Source organism: Trachemys scripta, chromosome 3 (genome assembly GCF_013100865.1).
Source record: "Trachemys scripta elegans isolate TJP31775 chromosome 3, CAS_Tse_1.0, whole genome shotgun sequence".
In the NCBI taxonomy this organism is placed as follows: domain Eukaryota; kingdom Metazoa; phylum Chordata; order Testudines; family Emydidae; genus Trachemys; species Trachemys scripta.
This window is the reverse complement of record NC_048300.1, coordinates 58821866-58847911: the sequence shown is the minus strand read 5'-3', so window position 1 is coordinate 58847911 and position 26046 is coordinate 58821866. Positions and strand designations below refer to the sequence as shown.

Here is a 26046-nt window from a genome sequence, read left to right as displayed (position 1 = left end):
TCAGCCTTTCTACTTTGTGTAGGCAGTGAAGGCAACCTAATATAAATGTTATGTAGATATGGTAAATTCAATCCAAATGAAGAGGAGTGCCCCATATTGGTTAAGTGACCTCTCCATCTAGAATTGTCATTTTAACTTGCCCTACCATAATAGAAGCAGGCCTGATGGGTTCTCAAAGGAATTCCATCTGCGTCTCAACCAGGATGATGTGGATCCTGTAGGGAGAAAAATAGGAGAGGACCCACAGGACTCTGACGTGGACACCTGAACTCTATGGGGAAAACCCCTGAAAATATGTCCTATAGAAATCCAGGGAAATAAAAAGTAAATTGGTTCCTTACTGAAATGGACAATACCAAGGAGTTGAACACCAGGATATCTGACCCACTTTCAAAATGCATATTCTGGTTGTGTGGGGGCAACATCATCCACAATGTAATTACCAGTGTTTCAAAATAATTAATTGTTGTCATAATACATATCAAAGGGGAGTAGGGGTTGGGGGGATTGTTGGGGGGAAATGGCTACAAATTTTGCTATGTTCCAATCTCCTTGAACTGTTGAACTTCCATTGCTGCAGCAAACAAGCAAATACTATTTCAAACAGATGCGTTAACTTTAACTTCACTTGAAATATACGATACGGTTTATTTAAAGAAAAAAATTCTGGCAAATGCAATAGTAAAAATCAGGTAATTAGGCTGTTTCCTCTTAGACATTCCTATTGTGTAGTTCAGCATATCAGGAGAATGATAATCCCTCGCCTTAAAACAGACTAGCTAAAAAAACTGCCTATATTTCTCAAAGTCTCTGTTGTGTTTTTTACCTGTGACTATGTGGGGCTCTTTGTGGACAGAGGTTTTAACAGCTTATGCTCCTTTTTAAATGGTCTGAGGAGAGATGGCCGTGATGTGTGAGGGTTCTTTAATTATTGCTCTTACTGATGTTTGCACAGGCTGTTGGAATCATAAATGTCAATCTGTCAGAATGGGATGGGTTCAGAACAAACCTGATTGAGTGCCTCAAAAGCTGCCATGAAGCTAGAGATTAAACAGATTCATTTCTTTCTTGAAAGCAAGCAGCAAGGGAAGGGATTTCCTTTCTTTCCTACTTCTTTTCCTTCTCTTCCCCCATCCTCTACATTTTCCAAGCACTCATCTCTCTGCTGGCCTCACAGTCCCCTGGCAATGTCAAGAAAGAGCCACAGTGATTGTTAGTGAAGCCATGTGTGTGCAGGCTGCAAACTCTGCTGTGGTAGGAGAGTGACTGGAAGACTGGGATTCAGTTCTGACAGTCCGGGCACGATTTATTTGGAAATTACGAGCAGGAGAACATGAGTAATGAAGACAAGAACTGTGACAGTCAGGAACAACTGTGAGTTTCTGTCAGAGACAAAACAGAATTTTTAAGAACATTGCTCTATTTGTTCTACTCAACTCTCCAATTTAAAACTTGCTCTACTAAATTACCAATCTTCTCTCACTTTCAAATGAGTTTGACAGAGAAGCTACAATTAGAAAAATCTGCATCCTTAGAAGAGGTAGATTAGAAAAATCCAAATTTCCCATCTCTAAATGTGGAGTTGCAGTTAGTGAAAATGGAGGACAGAGTGATGTTACTCTGTAGATGGCTCAATTATTTAATTTTTCCTTCCTTCACGAGAATAAGGCTTTGTATTCTTACACCTGCAATTAAGAAACAGAAAACTCTCTTCTCCCTTTCTCCACCAGACTGTGTTAGAAGTAGAAACAAAGTGACCTCCAAAATGAACATGAAAACTTACTCTTTTTTTTAAACCACCCTTGTCTGTTGGTCACATGCCACCTTGTTTTGTAAGAACATATCAGCACCTGAAAGCAGGTTATATCCATAAAGTGGGGATAGTGCTTCCCTGCATTGCATTTTGTCATGAGGGCTAGTTAGTTTTTGTACAGTATTTGAGCATGTAATACTAAATATAATTTCTAAGTAATGAGATAACTGAGCAACGGGCTACTGTCCTTTAAAATTAGGCTAAGCAACCTCTCTGTATGCTAACAAAATAGTGTTTAAACCAAGCAAGCCAGTAAGATACAGGCATCTAAAAGGCTATATTTCTAAATCTTCTCTCATTTCTATTTGAGCCATCTTATCTATATATTTGATTAGTCATTTATTAATCAACAGGAAATGTGTAATTTAATATTTGGATGTAGTTAATTATACAGTTGCAAGCCTGACCCTGGGCAGCTGTTTATCTAATTTAGAGGGAGCGTATCCACAGGTTTTGGCTATATTAACTAAATTAGACACTGCTTGGCACGTGGATTTGAATTTCTCATGAAGACTTCATAATAATCCAGTAGGCCACTGTTTGTTCCATTAACTTAATTTAAAATGCAAAATTGACTGTTGAGAAGAACCAGAATGGCTTATTTTTTTCAGCACAAAGATATGTGTGAAGTTAACCGTTTGGGAACGGCAGTGTCGAATGTTGCTCTGAGTGATGAGTAGGTGGCAGGTGGTATGGTTCCTGTTACCCCCAACTGCTTAGCAGTGAAGAGGTGTACTGTCGTAGACTTCATTATTTGGGCTACTGTTCTGTGGAAAGGAGTACTCCTAGCACGTCAGGTGTATGTTACCCTCAGAATCCAGTATGCCCAGCCTAATGTTGTTAGGTATAGTGAAGGCAGTGGAACTGATGCAGGTCTGCTGCTCAGGAGTCTGGCTTAGTCAGGATTCTTGAAGCCTGTTCAAAGAGCCTTTGTCATGGAACTTCTTCTGTATTGCTGCATAGAGGTGGTTTGAGGTAAAATGGTGCCAGTGGATCCATAACTACAAAGATCCATCTACTCCTGAGGGTATTCTGTGCCAAAAAAAAAATTAAAAATTCTGCACACAATATTTTAAAATTCTGCAAAATTCTGCAGATTTTATTTGTCAAATTCATGCGGAGGCTTCAGCATGGCACTGGGGAGCACAGGCCACTGGCTGCACAGAGATGGGAGATCACTGTGCCGCTCCCACCCATCCCCTGTCGGGGTGATCCAGATGCAGGGGGAGTGGGGCTCATCGGGGGGGGGGATTTCTGAGTGTGGGGCGGTGAGGCTCAGCGGGAGTCTGCATATGAGGGGGTCTACATGCATGGGGATTGGGCAGATGGGGAATGAGCTCCCTGTACAGGGATCCCTCCTCCTGCAGCTGAGGAGCGATGGGTGCAAGAAGCGGGGGAGGGGAGGGTGTGGCGGGGGGAGTTTGCAGAGCTTCCGGCAGCTGTGGGAGAAATCTGGGGGTGGGTCTGACCTGGTCTTGGATGCCATGCAGGGGAAGAGGAAGTCTCGTCCTCCTCAGCCCAGCTGAACCTGGCACAGGGTAGGTGCCACCAGCTGGGTCTTCCCCAGTCCCAACCCCCACCCCACAATGATTTACCTCTCTGCCAGCTGCCCTGGGCACCCAAAACATACTCCTGGGAAGGGTCTCATGACTGCTCTTGTGGCTTCCCTTTGCTTCCCCGTCAGTCATTTTTCTGCAGAAAAACAACAAAATCTGCGGGGAATATAAATTCTGCGCATGCACAATGGTGCAGAATTTCCCCACGAGTAATCATCCGTTTCTCCCTCTTCCCTGCTAGATTCTGTCATGTTACTACAGTCCTATATTTATTTATTTATAACTTAAGCACCAGCCATCTGTACAAAACGGATTTAAAAGACTGATACAGAAAAACAGATGCATTTAGAAATCCAGAAGGAATCGCTTTAGGTAAACTTATTTAAATGTAATAAGTTGTTTCATTTGTGGGCCTCACAGAAGTGAATCTTTTGGTGGGATATGAATGAGCTGTAGGTCCCCTGTATACTGGTATAAGAGGCAGGCACCTATGGATACTACACACAGCTGCATTTGAGGGCAAGAAAGTAGAGTAGTTTAAATTGTATGTGGTGGACAAGATGGGAAGTCATTGGTGCAAGTTAGAAGTGGGGTGAGATGGTCTAATTAGATGAGATAACATTGGCTAATGCATTTTGGACAGATCGGCGCGGAAGAGGTTCAATATGGATATCAAGTAAACCAAAGAGGAGGTTACTAGTAATCAATATGGAAAATAACAAGGGTGTGAATAACTGTTTACGCTGCTGTGCTAATCCTGTGCAGTGGCTTTGCTACTTGTGTAATGATTTGCTTCCTCACCCCCTTTACAGAGTGTTCTGGCAAAGCACTGGCCATTGAATTTGGTCCTAAAAATATTCTTGCTGATGAAAACTTTATTTTAAAAATTGGTTCAGCTCACACAAATTAAACACATTTTCCATCATCATAGTGAACCCGCAATGGCATTTTAAAATAAAGCTGTTTAGAAAGCCAGGGTCCTGCCAGGAAGGCATGTTTATTCTGTATTGCTGAATGTATGTTTTTACAATTGGTGTCGCTACAGTAACATGGATTTTTCTCAGACCCCATCCTACACTAGGATATTGACCCATTTCGATGCTGGCTTTCAACAGTGGATCTCCTTGAAATAGTACTGCAGACAGTTTGATTTGTAGTGTAGATGGGACAAACCCACTTTCAGGAAATGATTAAGACTTGGTTCTGCTGCAACAGCACTGTTGAGTTAGGGTTTCCCCCCTTCCCCCGTTTGTTACAGCAGAGTTGTTCTTCAAAATATTGTCCACTTAATGTACCTTTTTGGAAACAAAAGCCTTTTTTTCCTATGCAGGGAAAGGTTAACTTCTGAGAAAGTGGATGTTGAATCAAGGGGGAATGTGGTTGCAGAAATGAAATGGAAGAAGATTTGATTTTTGTTTTATATATTATTTTGTTTCTAGGCCTGGGGGGGGGGTTACCTCCAAATCTGACAATATTGGGCGACCGTGGTTTCTGGGAACGCCTGTTCTCTCTGAATCTTGAACTCCCAACAGTTTCTCTTGCACTCTCTCACCTGAAAAAAATGCTTACCTAACCTTTTTAGCCTGAAGGAAGTTGGTATTGTGAAGAGCATCCCACACGGAGATGGCAGGTTTGAAGGTGGGAGCCATTCATCTTGGACTTTTCTATAGTGCCAATTGCTGTGATATGACAAAATGTCACGTGCAGACAATTAATTAGCTTCTTATTCTTACGATAGATACACTAACAATTGCAGCATCTGCTGATTTACATCCTCTAAGAGTAGCGCATTTTATTTTCTTTCCCCCACACAATTTCTTAGAAGAGGAAATGTATATAAGTAAGGTTATTAATGGAAGTAGTGTCGTGCCTATTTAAAGAAAAAATCCAGGAGTGCTTTGAATCTATAGCATCCATGGGTTTAATTTATCTTGGTGATGTGTAATCATTTACATTTAGATTGTTATTCTTGTAGAGAAAGGGAGGCACAGTATGATGCTTTTGTATTCCGCTTTCAGTTTTCAGAGCTATAGCTAGCACACTGTGCCTTAAAGCCTCTGTTCTATCCAGCCAGGAAATAGGCTGAACTCACTTTCAGTTGTCTTTCATCAGAAGCCTTGTTCTGTTGGTTTGTGTATAGGGGGAATAAAGTCATGTAGAAGAAACTAAATGAGATGAAAAATGAAGCTTGCAATTTTTTAGGATGGTGTGCGCACTACATGTGACTGCACAACTAAGCCGTGGCCGGGGAGGAGTTATCTAGTTCATTTCATATTCAGTATTGTGTGCCAGGAGGGGTCCTTTTAGGGAACAAAGATAATTGCTCCCTTAGTTGATGCCTGTTTTGACTGTTGAAGAATGTATATATGCAATAGAGCAGGAAGGAACATACTGCTTGCAAGTGACCTCAGATGAAAGTAATAGTTAATCTTTCTAGAACAGGACCTCAAAAAGGAGATTCTAACATTTTCCTCCAAATGTTTGTTCTGAATATTACAGATTCACAGTCAGAGAGCGAGGCTTCTCCTGTGAAACGGCCACGGCTACTGGAGGACAGTAATGACAGGCCCGAGGAAACCAGTCGATCCAAACAGAAGAGCAGACGCAGGTGCTTCCAGTGCCAAACAAAACTGGAGCTAGTACAGCAGGAACTGGGATCATGTCGCTGTGGTAAGTACTGGTTGTCTTTACTGTTAAAATTAAGCTTTCTAATAGAATGACATTAGGTACCGTTGCATGGATGGGAAAATGTAGCAGTCATATTCAGACCTTTTAAAGATAAATTTGAGAGAGAGGATCTAGCTTTCGCTGGTGGCAAAAGTTACAGTTAATGCTGTCAGATAAATTTCCACTAATGCTCTGTCATTATGTAGAGCCTTCTACCAAAGGATCTCAAACCATTTAACACGCATAAATGAATGTAGCTTCATAACTCCCTGTGAGGTGGATGAATGTTATGCCCACTTTATAGCTGAAGAAGCTTGAAGCACAGAGAAGGTCAGTTGACTTGCTGAAGATCACACAAAAGTCTGCTGCAGAACCTGGAGCAGAAACACAGGTCTTCCTCTGTCCTATATGTAAATTACAAGACAGTCCTTTCTCCCTGTATAAGAATCCTATCTTTAGATGGGTCTGTAACGTTCCAAAAAACCACCCCTTTCCTTTGCGCTGAACGTTTCTATGCTTGATGTCAACCCAAAGGAGACTTTTCCATAAGTTGAGGAAATTGTTCAGCTATTTGAAATTTTTTTTTTTGTGGGGGAGGGGAGAGATGCTATTGCCTATGCTGACCACCAACTTGTCTCATTCAGACTGCTCTAAAACTATTGGACTTTGGAACTTGTATTATTACATGTAAAAGGGTTCTTTTGGAAAAGTGATGAATGTGGTAGACACCATGGCCTCATCTACACTGGGGGAGGGAGGGAATCGATCTAAGATACGCAACTTCAGCTACAAGAATAGCGTAGCTGAAGTCGATGTATCTTAGACTGAATTAAGATTACTTACTTCGCGTCCTCGCGGCGCGGGATCGACGGCCGCGGCTCCCCTGTCGACTTTGCTTCCGCCTCTCGCCGAGCCGGAGTTCAGCAGTCGACGGGGGAGCGATCGGGGATCGATTTCTCACGTCTACACTACACGTGATAAATGGATCCCTGATAGATCAATCGCTACCCGCCGATTTGGCAGGTAGTGTAGACATACCCCATGGGAGAAATTAATGTCTCATCCATACAAATACAACTGTATTTGTTGTAAACAATTTGCAATACACTCAGTAGACTTGGTTACAACAAACACATGGTACTTTTATTTGAATAGTAATTTTTTTCACGACACAACCATGTATCAACCGAGTTTGTGCTTCCTGCATACCACACTGCCTAATCCTGTTGATGTTCATACATTTGGTGACGTCTGTCTACTTTTTTCATGATGCCTCAATACAGTAATTGAGTGCTCAGAGGACTTGCAAACACGACACCTGTGGCATGTGGACCAATGCACTCTGGGATGTCCTACTACATAGAACTGAGAGGAAGTATTGTCCAAACTGGTTATGCAGGCATAGTTAGGGGGTTCTATCTTCAATATGAAATGTCTCCTGAAAATAAGAGCTACAAAGACAACCATGTACGGCCTAGAACTCTGGTAAGGATGAAACTTGTTTAACTCCCTGGTATTGGATATTAACCATAGATGTGTACAGAAACTATGTGGAGAATCAGACAAACCACTAACTGCTTATACAATCAAAAGTTGTGGTGTAGAGGCTTTAATGGAAGCTGGTTGAAAACTCAGTTCTGGACATACACAGTAAGGCATCTGGTGAGATTTTCAGCAAACTACTGCAGCTCTGCTCTCTGTGACATAGCTTGGTACATTTTCTCTTCCCAACATGATGGATGCAGAAGCTACAGCTCTTAGGCTGCGTTTGTCAGAATTTGAATGAGGGAGTTCGTAAATGCCTGCCTGAAATACACACAGAAAAATCCTCCCTAACATCAAGGTTAAGAGAATTTTGCAAGTATAAAAATAAGTGGATTGTGTAATTTTAGTATCAGCAATTTTTGCTGTATTCTGCAAATTCTAAACTTCCATTTAAAAATAAGTTCTCATATGAAGATAAAGCCATCACATTGGCAATCCATATACTGTTGCCCTATCATTGCTAGTTTAGTAGAAACAGGACTGGCTCCAGCTTTTTTGCTGCCCCAAGCGGCGAAGCGGGGGGGGAAAAAAAAAAAGATAAAGCCGCCATCGGTGGCAGCTCTACCGCACCGCTTCATTCTTCAGCAGCAATTCGGCGGCGGGTCCTTCGCGCTGAGAGGGACGTGCCACCCCCTTCCATTGGCCGCCCCAAGCACCTGCTTCCTTCGCTGGTGCCTAGAGCCGGCCCTGAGTAGAAAAGTATTTCCATCCAAACAGTAGCAACTGCAAATGTGAAAATGCACACCTCCCCCACTATGTATGTCTCAGTGGTAAAGATTTTATTGTCTAAGCCAGTGGTTCTTAACCAGTGGCAGTATACCTCTGGGAGTATGCTGAGGTCTTCCAGGGGGTACATCAACTCACCTAGATCTTTGCCTAGTTTTGCTACAGGCTACATAAAAAGCACTAGCAAAGTCAGTACAAACTAAAATTTCATATGGACAGTGACTTGTTTATATTGCTCTATACTATACACTGAAATGTAAGTGCAATATTTATATTCCAGTTGATTTATTTTATAATCATATGGTAAAAATGAGAAAGTAAGCAACTTTTCAGTAATAGTGTGCTATGACACTTGTATTTTGATGTCTGATTTTGTAAGCAAGTAGTTTTTCAGTGAGGTGAAACTTGGGGGTACGCAAGACCCATCAGACTGCTGAAAGGGGTACAGAGGTACAGAAGTCTGGAAAGATTGAGAGCCATGGTCTAAGGGTCTTTGCACTGTCTGGTTAAACAAAAGTGGCAATTAGATGCCAAAATAATCACAAAAAATTGCAACATAAGCGACAATTAAGTTAAAAATTGTATTTTTTCAAAAAAAAGCTCCTTCCCTTAGTTGTTAGTAGCTTCATGTTATTAAAATTGAAAAGTATTTAAATTAAAGGCCTGGTCTACGTACAGATTTTGTACCAGTATAACTATTTCAGATAGGGATGTATTTTTTTACTGAAACCGTTACATTGGCACAACCCTGAGTGTAGACACAATTATACCCGTTTTATAGTGCTTTATGCATAGCTTATTCACTGTTCTGTATGGGAACAGCTATACTGGTATAATTACATCCACACTAGGGAGATCCTTTCAGGTTCTCATGAAGTAGCACCATAATACTTAGGGCCCTACCAAATTCACGGCCATGAAAAATGTGTTATGGACCATGAAATCTGGTCTCCCCCCGTGAAATCTGGTCTTGTGTGCTTTTACCCTATATTATACAGATTTCATGGGGGAGACCAGTGTTCCTCAAGTTGGAGGTCCTGACCCAAAAGGGAGTTGAAGGGGAGTCTCAAAGTTATTTTAAGGGGATCACAGTATTGCCACCCTTATTTCTGCACTGCCTTCAGAACTGGGTAACCGGAGAGCGGCGTCTGTTAACCAGGCACCCAGCTCTGAAGGCAGCGCCCCGCCAGGAGCAGTGCAGAAGTAAGGGTGGTAATACCATACCGTGCCATCCTTACTTCTGCACTGCTGCTGGCAGCGGCGCTGCCTTCAGAGCTGGGCTTCCAGCCAGCAGCCACCGCTCTCCAGCTGCCCAGCTTTGAAGGCAGCACTGCCGCCAGCAGCAGCGCAGAAGGGTAGCAGTACAGCAACCTCACCTACAATAACCTTGTGACCCCCGCACAGCTCCCTTTTTGGGTCAGGAGCCCTACAGTTAGAACACTGTGAAATTTCAGATTTAAATAGCTGAAATCATGAAATTTATGATTTTTAAAATCCTATGACTGTGAATTTGGTAGGGCCCTAATAATACAGACTGGGTTTTTAATGGTTTCAACTAGATATATGTAACTGTTTGCAAATGTTTCTACTAGATTTAGGGTTAATAAAAGCTTGTTTACAAAACCTAAATTTGGGGCCAAATTGTTCTTGTAGAATAAGCCAGGAAATGAAAAGTTAGATTCCGTGCAGCCATGTGGCACATCCTATGCAATTTACAGGATATACTATTAATAACATAAATACATTTGGTCTATGCAATCAGTGAGAGAAACAGGAATAACGAATACTAATACTGTGTGTGCACTGTGGTCAAACAAACAGTACTGCAGGAAGCTCAGCTGGTACATTGCCTGGCTTTAACGATGCAATCATAATATTTTATTTAATGTGTATGTATTATAAATAAATTGCACATACGTGATGTGTTAGCATAAAAGTTCGATTTGTATGAGTTTGGGATGGACACATTACAAATAAGTCCCCAGCAACTTATGCGGATCACCCCAAACTGATAAACCTCTATACTTTCACTCATCAACATGTAATCTGTCACAATTAGAGAAGCTGATTTTAGAAAATGTTCTAGCTGAGTTTATTATTATTTGTCTATCCTTTTACCTCTAAAGTCAGGTTGCCTTAGTCAGGATGAACCAAGCTAGGGTAGTAGAAAAAATAAAACAAATATTTTAAAACTCTAATTGTTTAAGATGTTGTATAACTCAAGAAGTCATGATTTAAGGTTGCCATTTTGCAAGCAGTCACAACTAGAAATAGATGCTGGGTGTTTCACTGGAAAGCCGGGAATACAAACTTTCAACTAGGATAAAATAAATGTATGTCCTTAGAGGGGTTTGCAGGATACAAAACCTTAAACTTGACACTGGTCCAAAACTAATGAGAGTTCTGGAGCCTTTGCCAGTGTAACCTTAAATCTTTGGATCCTTCATTCTTATTTGAGGTGAAGGAAAAAGTGTTTTTGGAAGCTCCTCAAAGTTTTTTAATTTCAAACATAGTTTTCATGGTAATATTTGTCAGAAAGCAAGCAAGGTGATCAAAAGTACAAACAGTGCAATTCTTCTCAGCAGCAGACGAAAGGGAATTTATTGCATGAATCTCATGATTGTATGTAATCGCACACAAATCCATCTGGAATAGCGATTAAAATCAATATAGGCTCCTTTGGTCACTGACCAGAACAGTTGCATTGTCTGAGATTGCACATTGGCTTGTTGCCTGAGTTAAAAGCCACTGGAAAATTATCTCACTCCTTGGCAATGCATTCCACTAATTTTTGTAACCTTGACACTAGTCCTAATAAGCTACTGCCATTCGAGGAAGTGCACTGGATAACACCGCTAGTGGAAAGGGAACCTTGTACATATAGGACATTGATTAAAATAGAAAAATCTGTAGAATAACCATATCATAGGAATACTATGTGGCTTTGTGGGATGTGCCTTGTGAACACAGGGGAAGCAACAAATATTCTACAAGTCTTAAGAAGCAAATTAGGAGTTATCAGTAAGCTGTTATGACAAGCTGTGTTTTGCTCTAACTCTGCAATGAACCACACCAATTCAAGAGAAGAATATCCTCATTGTTTTCTTTTGGAAAGTTAACTCAGTTCCTGAAGAGAACATTTTCTCTTGCTTCCTTGAGTGGAAGTTCTTTTCACAGTCACATGAGTTGGGAGATGGAAAGAAAGGGCCTTCCATTGCTCAGCTAATGGGAAACTGGTTTGGATGACAACTTTCTGTTGAATTTAATTCTGTAACGTTGGGCCATGGTCAGTTCAAGACTTTAAGAAGCACTCTACACAGAACTCTTTCACAAGCAAAGTAACAGACTTGTTGCTTTCAAAGTCAATCCATGTACCAAATGATCAAAAACGAGGTAACAGGATCATTTGTCTCTGCTCCAGAGCCGTAGTTTTCAGATTTGGGACTCTCCATTTTATTTCCACAGCTTGTGATACTGTGCCAGCTGTCAAAACAACTATTCCAAAAGAGGCAGCAAGGGTACAGTCTCCAAAGACAGCTTAACGTCTCTTCAACATTTACAAGTTGTCTTTTTCCCATAAAGTCACCTGCCCCTGCCCTAGAATTAACACTAAATATGATCGAGAGGTAACTGGAATATGCATGCCTTTTCTTTCAATGTGGGTGTTTCTTTTGTTGCTAATATTATTTTAAAAGAAAATTCTCTCAAAAGTCTGCTTTTTCTCTGGAAGGGTAGCATTAACAATGAACCCTCAAGAGACAGCTCCTCCAAAACAAGGTGCCTGTGCTTTTTCTTTTGTAGTTACTGCATTTCCACTCTGATAACCCATGTGCTAGGGAGAGGATTTGTAATATTTGATTTGGCCGTTGGTTCATCAAGTTGGGTATGCTGCCTCCAGCAGACTTGTTTGCATGCAAGATCTGATGCAATTCTTCCTGCTATTATCAGGCATGCAGTGAGCAATCAGATGAGCTGTATATGCAGTGATCTTTCCCTATCTACCCCGAAGTTCTGAAGCGAGCAGTGCCTATTTCTGAATATATCATCCACTAAATGACTGTCTAGAAGCTCATTAGATAATGCTGTCTGCTAAGCAAACCCCTCTGCAACCCATTACCCAGTGCAGATTTCACAAATGTGTGTCCTTCGCAGTCTTCCCATACTCAGGAACTTACGCTTTCAGAATAACATTGAGATGTTTACATTCTGAACAATGCATGGCTTTACTTTCAGCAGTTTCTGGTGATTTACAAATGCTTGTAAAATGCAGTTTTTGCATTAGCTTAGAGCTTATGTGGCCTTGCTTACCAGTGTCATCTGAAATAGATATCCAGAGCTTACACCATAGTTTTACAGTTTCCAAGTCCTAACATATGATGCTTCAAGGCTGTTACACCTCTCCAGGTGTAATCACTGTCCTGCAGGACACTGCACTTCAGAGAACTGGGGTCAGACATGCCCTATATACCTTGAGAGGCATCTGCGAACTGCTCCATTGCTCCCACTGCCTCTCAGATAGACAGGCATCACCATGGATCCCATTTCATTGACACTACATGGAACTTCAGACAAATTTAACAGTGCTTTAGGGGTGGGAGAGGGGAGAAAACAATTTACGACTGAGAAGGGAATCCCAATAAACATGCTTTAAGCTCAAACACATTATTTCTCAGCTGTAGAAAGATAGTTTTTATATATTCACAATCTTTTTTTCATTCCCCTTTCCCTCTGTACAGCTTATTAACTGCTGACAAGAAATTCACAGCTCATAAATAATGCTTAAGAGCCATTGCTATATAAATTGAATGTGTTATGAATTGTGATGGGCCTTTTTGTAGCACTCTGTGCCTAAAGCAGGAAGAACAGAGGATGTCATTTTCATTAATTTCTAATGAGGTGCCAATTAAAGGCAAGGAAGGCGCTCAGAAGGGAAGAGTTACAGAGCTCCCCTGAATCCTCTACCCTGGGGCTGTCATATGAACACACTGCCAAGCTTTCTCTGAAAATTCCATTAAATTACAATCTCATCCAGAGCGCACACAGACAAATTCCGCTTCCCTTTGATCTTCAAAAGAGCAATTTGTAAGACGAGTTCTGAGCCTTCTCTCACAGTGAACTGGGAGAAGTGATAGGAATTGTTAATTGCCAATGCACTTTGCAGGCTTCAGTGAGGAGGCGAAATTCGAAAATGAATTCTCATTCTGTGCCTCTCTGACTGGATAACCTTTAAATCAACAATATCGGAGTAACACCAGTTTCCTATGAAACCTTTCTAGAAGCCAATTACACCAGGCATGTGTTCAGACAGATGATTCTAGCATTGTGTGAATCCTTGAATAGTTTAGTTTCCCATGATGGATAATGATTGCATAAAAATACTGTTACTTAATATCTGGTTCAGTGGGCAAGTAGATCAGCTATTACGTTAGGAACCTTATCTCCTAAAGTGTATTTTAATATAAGCTTTCTGCCAAGAGTGTAAGCAACACAGAATTGAGCAGTGGGTCATGTTTGCTTTGCAAATCGAACTGCTGATTCCGAAGGAGTGGTGTGAGCAAGGTTGCCAACCATGAGCAAACTTGTTGACTAAAATTAGAGACACTGAAAATGGCAACATCAAGTTGAGAGTTCTTCCTTTTTCCAGGCTTTACATTAATGATTTGATAAGATATGTGGCCATTAACTGAAGCTGTACACATTTTCAAAAATACATTGAAATTATAATAGTCTAAATCATAGAAGCTGTTTGCATAGAAAATATTGCTTAATTTTATGACCGTATTTCTCCACACAGCAGATGAATATTTACAGCTAGTAAACTGTTTAGTCACTAAAAATTGATTCCTGGTATCACTTGATTTTTAAAGTCAAACCTTAAAAGCCTGTCAAGGTCTTTGTTAACAGTGTTAGATTTACAGTGGCTTTCTGGAGTGGTGTAAAATCACTGTGAGCTGAGCTTCTCTCCTCTGTACTAAAAATCTCTTGTAAGACTTACGAGGATGGCTTAGGGGATTGGCAGTAATGGGATTTCCCCTCTTTCACCATTTCAAATCCAGCCTTGGTCAGCAGTTACAGAAAAATTAGTACCATCTGCTGGCTGTTCCGTGGTCCCTGTGAAATGAATTAGTGCTCTGTGTTCAGTTCCTAGTGGACATACATGTTCCTATCCCAAACCCTTCCTCCCCCCATAACAAGTGTCTGTCATTGGCATTCTGTTCGCAGTCCCTGCAGAAGCTGTGACTGAAAGGGCCACTGAGACTGAGCTTCCCTTTAACCCCTCGTGGTGGTCCCTCAGACGTGTACTGCTGTTGCCTGTCCAATATCTTTTCTGTCAATAGGTGCCTTTAGTCTCCCTGACTGTCAATCCAGAACCTAGCCTTAAAATGGGGCACAGGGAGGGAAGAAATATGAAAACCTTTCATTTAAGGCCCCATCTATGTTTAACAGTAACCATGAGTAAGCACTATTTTGAAACAATGTTGCAGAGCAGTCATATAGAAGTAGTTTTCTCACCGTTGTGGCCAGAAAATACATGTTATAACTGTTAGGACCTTTGTTATAATCAGTATCTAGGTACAACGTGGCCCCTTCCCATGGTTATAACATGTTTTTTCTGACTTCACAGAGGAGAGAAAATATCTTTTACAATATGCCTGAGTTACAATGATTTCACTGTGTTTAAACAATGATTTTTCTAGTGTACTTTGGACAATACAGCAGGTACACCTCTACCTCGATATAACGCTGTCCTCGGGAGCCAAACAATCTTACCGCATTATAGGTGAAACCGCGTTATATTGAACTTGCTTTGATCCACCAGAGTGTGCAGCCCCGCCCCCCGGAGCACTGCTTTACTGTGTTACAACACAAATTCAGATATATCAGGTCACATTATATCGAGGTAGCGGTGTATTGTATTCTGATATATAAAACCAGAATGTAAACTAGCCTGAAGAGTAATGAGTTCTCTGCACTGCCAGGGTAGAGATTCAGTGGTGACTCCCAAATTCAGTGTCTGATGGCAAAAACTTAATGTACTTTGTCATTCAAGTGCAACCTTATTTCTGTGTGGCACTGGCAGGTTAAAGTCTGTCCAGTCCTCGGCTGGAAGGATGATCATTGACTTGTGGTTTTAGAGTGGTAGGGTTATAAAAGCCAGGAAAGTAGAGTGCACATACAGGTACACTACCCCTTTTAGAAACAACAAAAACAAAAACCAACCAACCAAAAAAAGAATGCACATCAGTTTTGCTTTTGGCATGCTTCATGTGATTATGAATCTGTCCACTTTTTGCTTCATAGACTGTCACTTTTGTTGTCTATCAGAATGGGAATGTGAAATCTGGATTACCCATTTAAACACTGGGCTAGAAGAATGTGTGTTTAGCCCCAAACGGATAAATCATATATGCAGCTTGGTGCAAATTTCTTGTGGTATGCTGCCACAGTAGAAAAGCAAACATCTTTCTGATGGCCTGTTTTTGGGCTCTTCTCACAGTAGTATTGGCGTAATTGAGGTAGGATATAGGGAGTATGCACATAGACTAAAAGATAATATGATTTTGGTTTTCAAAAAAAAGGCCATTACTTATATTTTACCTACTCAGCAGGAGAGGTAATGTAGTGAGCTTGAACATAGGAAAGGTAGGTGAGACCTTCTAATTTCAACTCTGACACTGGATCCTTTTGTGGCTTTAGGTGTCACTTACTCAGTCTGTCTCACTTGCCTTGTCTGAAAAATGAGAGCTTCCAGGCTCCCTGCCACAGAGCTGGGAGCCCTGATCCTAAACTCTGAGGCTTCTGGCTCAGCCGTGGCTCCCTGGGGCTTCTAGACTCTCAGCTCCTTGTCAGTCCACTAAGGCTGATAGGGTGCCAGGAGCCGAGAAGCCCTGCGAGCCATAGCTGAGCAGGGAGGTTAAGAGTTTGGGCTCAGGCATGTATGTGATCTTGGTCTTATCGGTCACATCCTGAACCAGCAAGGGTTGGAAGTACTGTGTAAACTCAGCTTGCTCCCCAGGGAGGGGAAGATAGTAACCTTACATCACTCTACTGCTCTTTTTGCATACCTTTCCAGCACAAGTGGGCTTCTGAATGGAACTCCATCCAGCTGCCTTCTGCCAGAAAAAAAGAGGTTACTATGACATGAATCCCTGTAGTAGGAGGCAGGAGGGAAAACCTAAGGGGCACTTGGAGTCCCCTAAGTGGGAAAAGGGAACAGAATATAAAATAGTTCACATTGAGTTTTCAGCCTAAATTTAGAGCTTTTGGTCTCAAATGGTTTGGTCAGCATCTCTGACTATCGTCAGGGGATTAATCAATTTACAGCAACAGCTGTACAGAGCTATTTAAATCCAGGGTATAAATAATCTAATTGAGAAAACGTGTTGCAAGTTAAAGCACTGGAGTCCTGATAGGCATGTGAAGGGTTGAGGTCAAAATACACGGAGCCAGATAAATGCCCTGGATTTATGCAGCTTGCTTGGTGCCTCAGCATGGAATCTTGTCATGATTTATTCTGGCTCTTTAATAGCCTTATCTGACTTTCACTTTCATTGGGTTGAAAAAAGTACACATACTTTATCAGATCACCTAGTATTGCTTGCTTGTTTTAATTAAATTATTGGATACACTTTGGCTTTTAATTAAATCCTCAACTTTTAGGAGGAGTGTATTAGTAGAGATTAACTTGGTGTGCAGAGACTTTGAGAAGTAGGAATACTAAACCAGAGTCATTGCAGAGTATGAAATGTTCTACACCGAAGAATCCTTACACTTAATGCCCCAGCACAGATGCACAGGTGGCTGTATCCCATCTACTTGACCTTTCTGAAGAGAGAGATTTTAAAGAATTCAGGCTGTTACTCAAAACCTTTGGCACATAGTGATAGCTCCTCTATATGGGGCACAGACCCCTGGAATATTAGAGCACTACCAATTCAGGCATAGACTTTAAGGACAACCAGGACCACTAGATTGACCACCTGTATAGCACAAACCACCAACACCATCCAGCACCCACACAATAAACCCAACAACCACAATTAGAGCCCCCAGGAAACTAAACTATTACGTGCCCCAGGCAGAGAATAGGAGGGATCAAGGTGTACCAGTGCCCAAGGGCCCCACAATGCTAGGGTAATAAATAAGTGCGATATACATGCCAGGGTGGTCTGGTAGACCTGCACCCACATGCTGCAGAGGAAGGCAAAAAGCCCCCAGGGTTCCCCCCAATCTGACCTGGGGAAAAATTCCTTCCCAACCCCACATACTGTGATCAGTTAAGCGCTGAGCATGTTAGCAAGAACCAGCCTGCCAAGCACATCTAAGAAAGAGAATGCTTGGTGCCCTGGCCCTCCCCAGTGTTTCACAAGGAGATTTTTAAAAAATCCCCCCAATGTATTATGGGATAAATCTCTTCATGACCCCCTGCTGGGGTGGCCACCTGAAACCCCGAAAGATGAGCTTTTAGGAACGTAAGAAATAAACCAGAAGTGAGCCCCAGGACTGTTGCTCCCTTCCATCACAAGCAAACCTGTCATACAATTGCACTCATGAATTTGACCTGTTCTCTCTCAAAACGAAGTTGTTTGCCCCCACAACTCCTTTTGGGGGCTGTTCCAGAACCTCACCCCTTTGGGGGTTAGAAACCTTCTTCTAAATTCCAGCCTTAATTTGTTCATGGCCAGTTTATACCCATTTGTTCTTGGGCTAACATTGTCCTTTAGCTTCAATAGCTCTCCATTCTTCCTGGTATTTACCACCTAATGTATATATAGAGAGCAATAAGATCCCCGCTCAGCCTTCTTTTTTCTAGGCTAAACAAGCCAAGTTCTTCCAAGGCCCTTTCATAAGAAAGGGTCTCCATTCCCCTGATTATTCTCATAACTCTTCTCTGCACCTATTTCAGTTTGAATTCAACTTTCTTTAACATGGATGACCAGAATTGTACACAATATTCCAAATGTGGTTTTACTAGTGCCTTGTACAATAGCATTAATACTTGAAATGCCTCATTGCATTAGCCTTTTTCATAGCCACAGCACAGGGGTGATTATAGTCATCCTGCGATCGACCCACCTACTCAGGTCTCTCTCCTCCTCTGTTACTTCCAACTGATGAGTCCCCAGTGTGTAGCAGAAACTCCTACTGGACCTAAATGCCTGACCTTGCACTTTGTACTATTGAATTTCATCCCATTTGTGTCACTCCAGTCTTCAAGGTTATCCAGATCATCCAATCGTCCTCTGTATTGACAATGCTCCCAACTTTTGTATCAGCAAATTTCATTAGCACGCTCCTACTTTTTGTGCCAAGATCATTAATAAAAAATATTGATTAAGATTGGTCCCTAGACCTATCCTTGGGGAACTTCACTAGTAATCTCCCTCCAGTCTAATAATTGACCTTTCAGTACAACCCAATTACCTTCTCCCCTTTAGTTAGTTCCTTATCCACCTTACAATTCTTGTACTGATCTCCACCTTCCCTAATTCGCCTAATAATTTCCCATGTGGTATCTTGTCAAATGCTTTACTGAAGTCCAAGTATATTAGATCTACTGCACTCCCTTATCTAAAAAATCAGTTATTTTCTCAAATAACTGTCATGATCTACTTCCAGTAAACCTATGTTGCATTATATCCCCTTTACCATTTATCTCCATGTTTTCCTTCACCATTTGATATAAACCCTTGCATATTACTGAGATCACACTAACAGGTTTGTAATTGCCCGGATCACTTTTTCCCCCTTTCTTAAGTACAGGTCACCAAATAGACAGATTTATTACAGATCCTGGCTATCAGACTAGCAATCTCACGTTCCAGTTCTTTCAGTTTTCTGGGATGGAAATTATCCGGTCCCCTGATCTGAGTTGTATTAAAGCTCTTTAAGTTTTTCTTCCACCTCACTTGTGGTAATTTCCATTTCCAGACACTCATTTCCATTAGCCATTCTGCCTTCATGCACATTTTCCATATTCTCATCTTTATTGAAATCCGAGGCAAAGTATTTATTTAGTTTTGGGGCTATATCTAGATTATCTTTAATCTCCTTCCCAAACCTCATTGCATAGCTGCCCAACGTCATCCATCCTTATTCTTTTTTTATCCAGCTTGCCTTATAGCAATTCTCACTTTATTCCTAACTTTTCTAACCTCCACAATGTAGCTTTATTTGCTGATCATCCCCTTTTTCCATTCCCAATAGACTCTCTGCTTATGCCTAATAACCTTTTTGAGGTGGTTATTTATCCAGCTGGGTCTGGAGCCTTTCTCTACAAGTTTTTTCCCCTTGCTTGGGATGCAAATTTCAGATCATTTTTGTATAGCTGATTTGAAGAAATTCCAAGCCTCTTCTGCATTTAAATTGTTGAGCTCTTTAGTCCAATTGACTTCTTTAACTATTTCCCTTAATTTCCCAAGTGTCTGCCCTTTTGAAATAAAAAAACATAGTTGATGTTTTGATTATCCTTCCATTTATTTTAAACTAAATCCACTTGTGACCACTCAATCCAAGGTTATTTCCTACAACCAGCTCTTCCGTGATGTCTTCGCTACTAACCAAAACCATGTCTAAATTCACATCACCTCTTGTTGGTTTGGGACAGTTTGATGAAGAAAACTGCCTGTCACATCCAGGAATAACTGGGCCCTACCAGTATTAGTAGCATTTATTCTCCAATCTATGTCTAGGAAGTCAGTCTCCCATTGACACAATTCCCAACAGTATTTCTCTTTCTAATATTAGAGATATCGATCCATATCTAAGTTTGACTCTAAGGGTCAAAAGCAGACTCCTAACACTATATTAATAGAACCTATTTTACAATCTTTCCCCAAAGTGATTTTGACCCAAACAGACTGTTTTGGCCATTCTGTTATTTCATATTTCTTTACAGTTTACTGCTTGGTTGATTTGGCATGCTATTCCTCCACACGCAGCTTTTACCTTTATTCCTATCTCTCCTAAATAGCACATACCCTTCAATACCCGTATTCTAGTCATGAGTGTAATTCCACCATGTTTTTGTAATCCTTATAATATCTGTTTTGACCAAACTCCTTGCATTCATGTGCAAGCAACTCAGTTGTTTCCCTCTGACCTCATGGCAGCCTTACACCACTGATGGCTTTTTGCCTATATGTATGGTTGTGTGCGTTGGCTTAGGTCCTATTTGCAAGAGAGGGAAGAAAACAGAGCAAGTCAGAAAGGAAACCTGCTCCTCTTTCTCACTAGGTTCTTCACCTCTTGGTCTTACACACCATCAAGGGTATCAGAAGAGACACATTTTCTATCCAGTATTAGAACTGCAAAGTGAATCAACAGTACTTCCTAACTATCCTGAGGCTCTGAGGCATAAACTTTTACTTTATATCATAGATGTCATGGAATGATATGTTTGCCATGTGAATCCAGGATGAGACTTGTTTGCCTGCAGCCTAGTGGTGCTCCAGTCCTAAAGCATGCCTGGGAAGACTCAGGGAAACATTCTGATGCATCTTACGCCCTCTGATGTCTTCCCCTTCTGATTTCAGTTCAGTTGTCACTTTTGTTGGTAGCTTCTAGTAAGCACTCAGTTGAAAAGAACATCTTTAAAAAGGCAAGGAAAAGCTAGCTACAGTGATCATAGGAGACTGTGGAATAAACAAGGTCACCAGCCCATCTGTTGGTGCTGTCTGTGTTTCCTGGAACATGTGCAGCTATGTGTGTGTCTGTCTGTCTGTCCCTCTGTAGAGGGGGATTAACTTGGATCACTTGATAAGCTCTAAGACACTTTGCATTAATATCTAGATACCCTAATTTCCAGCACTACGGAGTTAGCACTCCCCCCTCTTCTGCTCTTGGAATAGAAATGATAGAAGGAACATGTCGCTATCTGTGGCAAAACTGCCTTGGGCCATTTTTCCTGGAGTTTTTAAAAAATATATTAATTTGGATAAAAAGCTTTACCATAATGTGACTCATCTCTCTTCCTTCTCAGTGTATGTGTGTGTGACAAGATTCCCAGAAAAAGCATGTTGAATGCAGAAGTATTACCTTCATCCCTCACACTTACTCAGAGTCCCTGCCATTTATAAAGTTTGGGGAAACAGGAGATTAGTTTGGCTCATTTATTTCCAAAGGTCAATTGTTTGGTGAATTGCTGGGATTTGTGGGCTTGGCTTTTTTTTTTTCTTCTTCTTTTTGTAAAATGTCATTAAAAGTGAATGTTGCTGGAGTTGTGCAATGAAAGCAGACGTTACCAGCACAGAGCAAATCCTACAGAAGAGAGGAAAAAAGGTAATTATAGTTTGTGCAAGGATGGGACTGTCTGGAAGGAGACAATAAAAAATGTCAGCAGAAGAGCATATTTTTTTTAAACTTTAAAGTGACAGTGTGCACAAATTGCATTGGGAGCTTCATTAAGCTGGACTGTAACACAATTTTATTTGTTTCCATTGTTGACTGCTCTTTTAGAGCAGTCTGGGGAGTATCAGGGGAATAAACTGGATCACAATGGAATCTATAGAGCAAGAGTTTCTAAAGTACTCTGTACAAGTCTCTAGAAGGTTTGCTTTGTATCTTAGCTATTTCTTCTATTTTTACATTTGTCTTATCTGGTCCATTTTCCTTCACTTGAAAAACCAGCAGATTATCCTTATTTTAGGATTCCCCTAATGTTTAGTACCTTTAATGCCAATAATATCTTTTAAAACAAATTAAGTCCTCTAAAAACTCCGCTTTGGGGATTACTGCTACCTTGTTATGAATGATGTCTAATTATTTTAAACAGTGCAGGAGGTAATCTCTTCTCTGCTGATTATCTGCCCCGACATGAACTATACTGGATAACAGGCCAGTCATTTCCAGCCTTGTAGAGTAAGTTTAATTCTTTCTCTTAGCCATGTAAAGCCCGGGGATGGAGGAGAATGTAAAACAGATCAGTTTTACTCATGGAACACCTGCAGCTTCTCTGCCCTGCCATAGGCTTAATGAAATAAAATGTATTAAGATGCTTTAATATAGCTCTGTGTTATAAATTCTGTCTTGGGCAGTGGGTCAGTAGACACAATGTAATCCAGGTATTTTTGCTTTGATGGAGTATGAACTGCTAATGCTTTCCAACAAAGCACTGACTATAACTACCTCCTGTTAGAGACAAGTACTTAAAAATGAGCTCTCTGGTCTCCTAGCTGTCCTGATCTTCTAGGAGTTTCTAGCTCACTGAAAAGATAGAATGAATCTATATTTTATATGTTTAGAGTTCTAGATATATATTTACATTATCATTCAACCTTGAAATTTGTCTCTGTGGATAGGAATTTTCATCTGTTGGTCAAAAAATTTGCTCCGGTAGAGCAAAGCTGTCGTGCAAGGTGATTATTGTAGAGGAAGATGTGATCTCTAAGTTAGCTAGGACCAATCCTGTGCCAATTTGGAAATCAGTACAGTGACTACAACTAGGAGCCAGTTTAGGGAGTGGCAGTTGGAGTTGTGTGTCTCTGGTAACTTGTTACCAGGCATGATTCATTCTGAACCACCTGTAGTTTCTTCAGGGCATTTGGCTGTATTCCTCGGTAAAGAGAATTAGTAAATTCCAAGGCCAGAAGAGACCATTGTAATCATCTAATCAGATCTCCTTTATTACACAGGCTATAGAACTTCCTCGAAATAATTCCTAAATCCTATCTTTTAGAAAAACATCCCATCTTGATTTAAAAATTGTCTGTAGTGGCGAATCGACCATGACTCTTGGTAAGTTGTTACAACGGTTAATTACTCTCACTGTTAAAAATTGATATCTTAGTTCCCCCAGTCTGAATTTTTCTAGTTTCATCTGCCAACTATTGGAGTGTGTTCAATCTTTCTCTACTAAATTAAAGAGTCCTTTATTAAAATATTTGTTCCCCAGGTAGGTATTTATAGACGGTAATCAAGTCACCCCTTAACCTTCTCTTCATTAAGCTAAACAGATGGAGCTTCTAGAGTCTATCACTGTAAAGCTTCCCCAAAAAAACTGCAGTAGTCAAGCCTGAAGGCATGAAAACATGGATCACAATGGCCAGATCAGTGATTGGGTCCAACAGTTTGAGTGCAGATACCTTCATTGGTGGGTGTTGTAATGGAGGTGAGTTCTTCCACATACTTCCTTCTTCCCACCAACATCATCTCAGTCTTGTTAGGGTTCAGCTTCAGTCATCTGTTCTTTATCAGGCACTAATTTTAGCCAAACAAAACTTGGAGGAGATGATGGTAGCATCTGGTAAAGTAGATGTAGAGCTGGGTGTTTTCTATTAGCATAGAACATAAGAACGGCCATACTGGGTCAGACCAAAGGTCCATCTAGCCCAGTATCCTGTCTTCCGACAGTGGCCAATGCCAGGTGCCCCATACGGAATGAACAGAACAGGTAATCAAGTGATCCATCCCCTGTTGCCAATTCCCAGCTTCAGGCAAACAGAGACTAGGGACGCCATCTTGGCTAACAGCCATTGATGGACCTATCTCCATGAACTTACCTAGTTCTTTTTTGAACCCGGTTAGTCGTTGCTTTCACAACATCCTTCGGCAAGGAGTTCCACAGGTTGACTGTGCATTGTATGAAAAGATACTTCCTTTTGTTTTAAACCTGCTGTCTATTAATTTCATTTGAGGACCCCTGGTTCTTGTGTTTATAAGAAAATAACACTTCCTTATTTACTTTTTCCACACCTGTCATGATTTTATAGACCTCTATCATATCCCCACCGTAGTCATCTCTTTTCCAAGCTGAAAAGTCCCAGTCTTATTAATCACTCCTCATTTAGAATCCGTTCCATACCCCTAATATTTTTTGTTGCCCTTTTCTGAACCTTTTCCAATTCCAATATATTTCTTTTTGAGATGGAGAGACGACATCTGCACGCAGTATTCAAGATGTGGGCATACCATGGATTTATATAGAGGCAATATGATATTTTCTGTCTTTTTATTATCTATCCCTTTCTTAATGATTCCCAACGTTAGTTTTTTTGACTGCCGCTGCACACTGAGTGGATGTTTTCAGAGAACTATCCACAATGACTCTACGATCTTTCTTGAGTGGTAACAGCTAATTTAGACCCCATCATTTTATATGTATAGTTGGGATTATGTTTTCCAATGTACATGCATTTATCAGCATTGAATTTCATCTGCCATTTTGTTGTCCAGTCACCCAGTTTTGTGAGATCCTTTTGTAGCTCTTCACAGTCTGCTTGGGACTTAACTATCTTGAGTAGTTTTGTATCATTTGCAAATTTTGCCACCTCATTGTTTACCCCTTTTCCAGATCAGTTATGAATATGTTGAATAGGACTGGTCCCAGTACAGACCCCTGGGGGGACACCGCTATTTACCGCTCTCCATTCTGAAAACTGACCATTTATTTCTACCCTTTGTTTCCTATCTTTTAACCAGTTGCCAGTCCATGAGAGGACCTTCCCTCTATTCCATGACAGTTTACTTTAAGAGCCTTTGGTGAGGGACCTTGTCAAAGCCTTTCTGAAAATCTAAGTACACTATATCCACAGGGTCTCCCTTGTCCACATGCTTGTTGACCCCCTCAAAGAATTCTAGTAGATTAGTGAGGCATGATTTTCCTTTACAAAAACCATGTTGACTCTTCCCCAACAAATTATTTTCATCTATGTGTCTGATAATTTTGTTCTTTACTATAGTTTCCCACAGTTTGCCTGGTACTGAAGTCAGGCTTACCAGCCTGTAATTGCCAGGATCACCTCTGGAGCCTTTTTAAAAAATTGGCATCACATTAGCTATCCTGTAGTCATTTGGTACAGAAGCTAATTTAAACAACAGGTTACAAACCACAGTTAGTAGTTCAGCATTTTCACATGCGAGTTCCTTCAGAAATCTTGGGTGAATACCATCTGGTCCTGGTGACTTCTTATTGTTTTTAGTTTATTAATTTGTTCCAAAACCTTCTCTAATGACTTCTCAATCTGAAAGAGTTCCTCAGATTTGTCACCTAAAAAGAATGTCTTAGGTTTGGGAACTTCCCTCACAACCTCAGCCGTGAAGCCCATGTTGTCTCACTAGCTCTCAATGGCTCCATATAGATATGGAATGGTACAGGGGAGAGAACTAAAACTCGAAGGCCCTTGTGTTGGAGGTATAACTGTCCATAATGACTCTATAGCGGGGGTTCTCAAACTTCATTGCACCGTGACCCATCTGACAACAAAAATTACTTCATGACCCCCAGAGGGGGGACTGAAGCCTGAGCCCACCCGAGCCCCACTGCTCTGGGTGGGGAGGCAAAAGCCTGAGCCCCACTACTCTGGGCAAGGGAGCCAAAGCTCAAGGGCTTTAGCCCCAGGCAGGGTGCCTGCAACCGGAGCCCCACCACCCAGGGCTGAAGCCCTCAGGATTTGACTTTGGCCCTGGGCAGTAGGGCTTGGGCTTCAGCCCCAGGCCCCAGCGAGTCTAAGCCAGCCCTGGCGACCCCATTCAAGGGGGTTCACGACTCACTTTGGGGTCCCGACCCACAGTTTGAGAAGCACTGCTCTATAGGTTCAGACACATTATGTTATGGTCATATGGTTCCAAATGCTCCTTTCTAGCAGAACTCAGAGTGATGATGGGTAACTACTTCCCTTCTCTGAAGGCCCTCACCTATGGATCTTGCAGGGATCCACATTATCCCCGATTCTCCAATATTTACCTGAGACCATTTGGAGGTAGAATGAGAATTCATGGGCTCCAATGCCAATAGTATAC

The 26046-nt window shown here is 41.2% G+C and overlaps 1 protein-coding gene across 3 annotated transcripts in view; it reads left to right on the top strand.

Moving 5' to 3' along the window:
- ZFAND3 (zinc finger AN1-type containing 3) overlaps window positions 1–26046 on the top strand; it is a 275627-nt gene that overhangs the window by 205855 nt on the left and 43726 nt on the right. For all 3 annotated transcript variants that reach the window (XM_034764817.1, XM_034764815.1, XM_034764816.1), the window contains one exon: window positions 5869–6039. In XM_034764817.1, the coding sequence (XP_034620708.1) occupies window positions 5869–6039 (171 nt within the window). The remainder of the gene's footprint in view (window positions 1–5868; window positions 6040–26046) is intronic.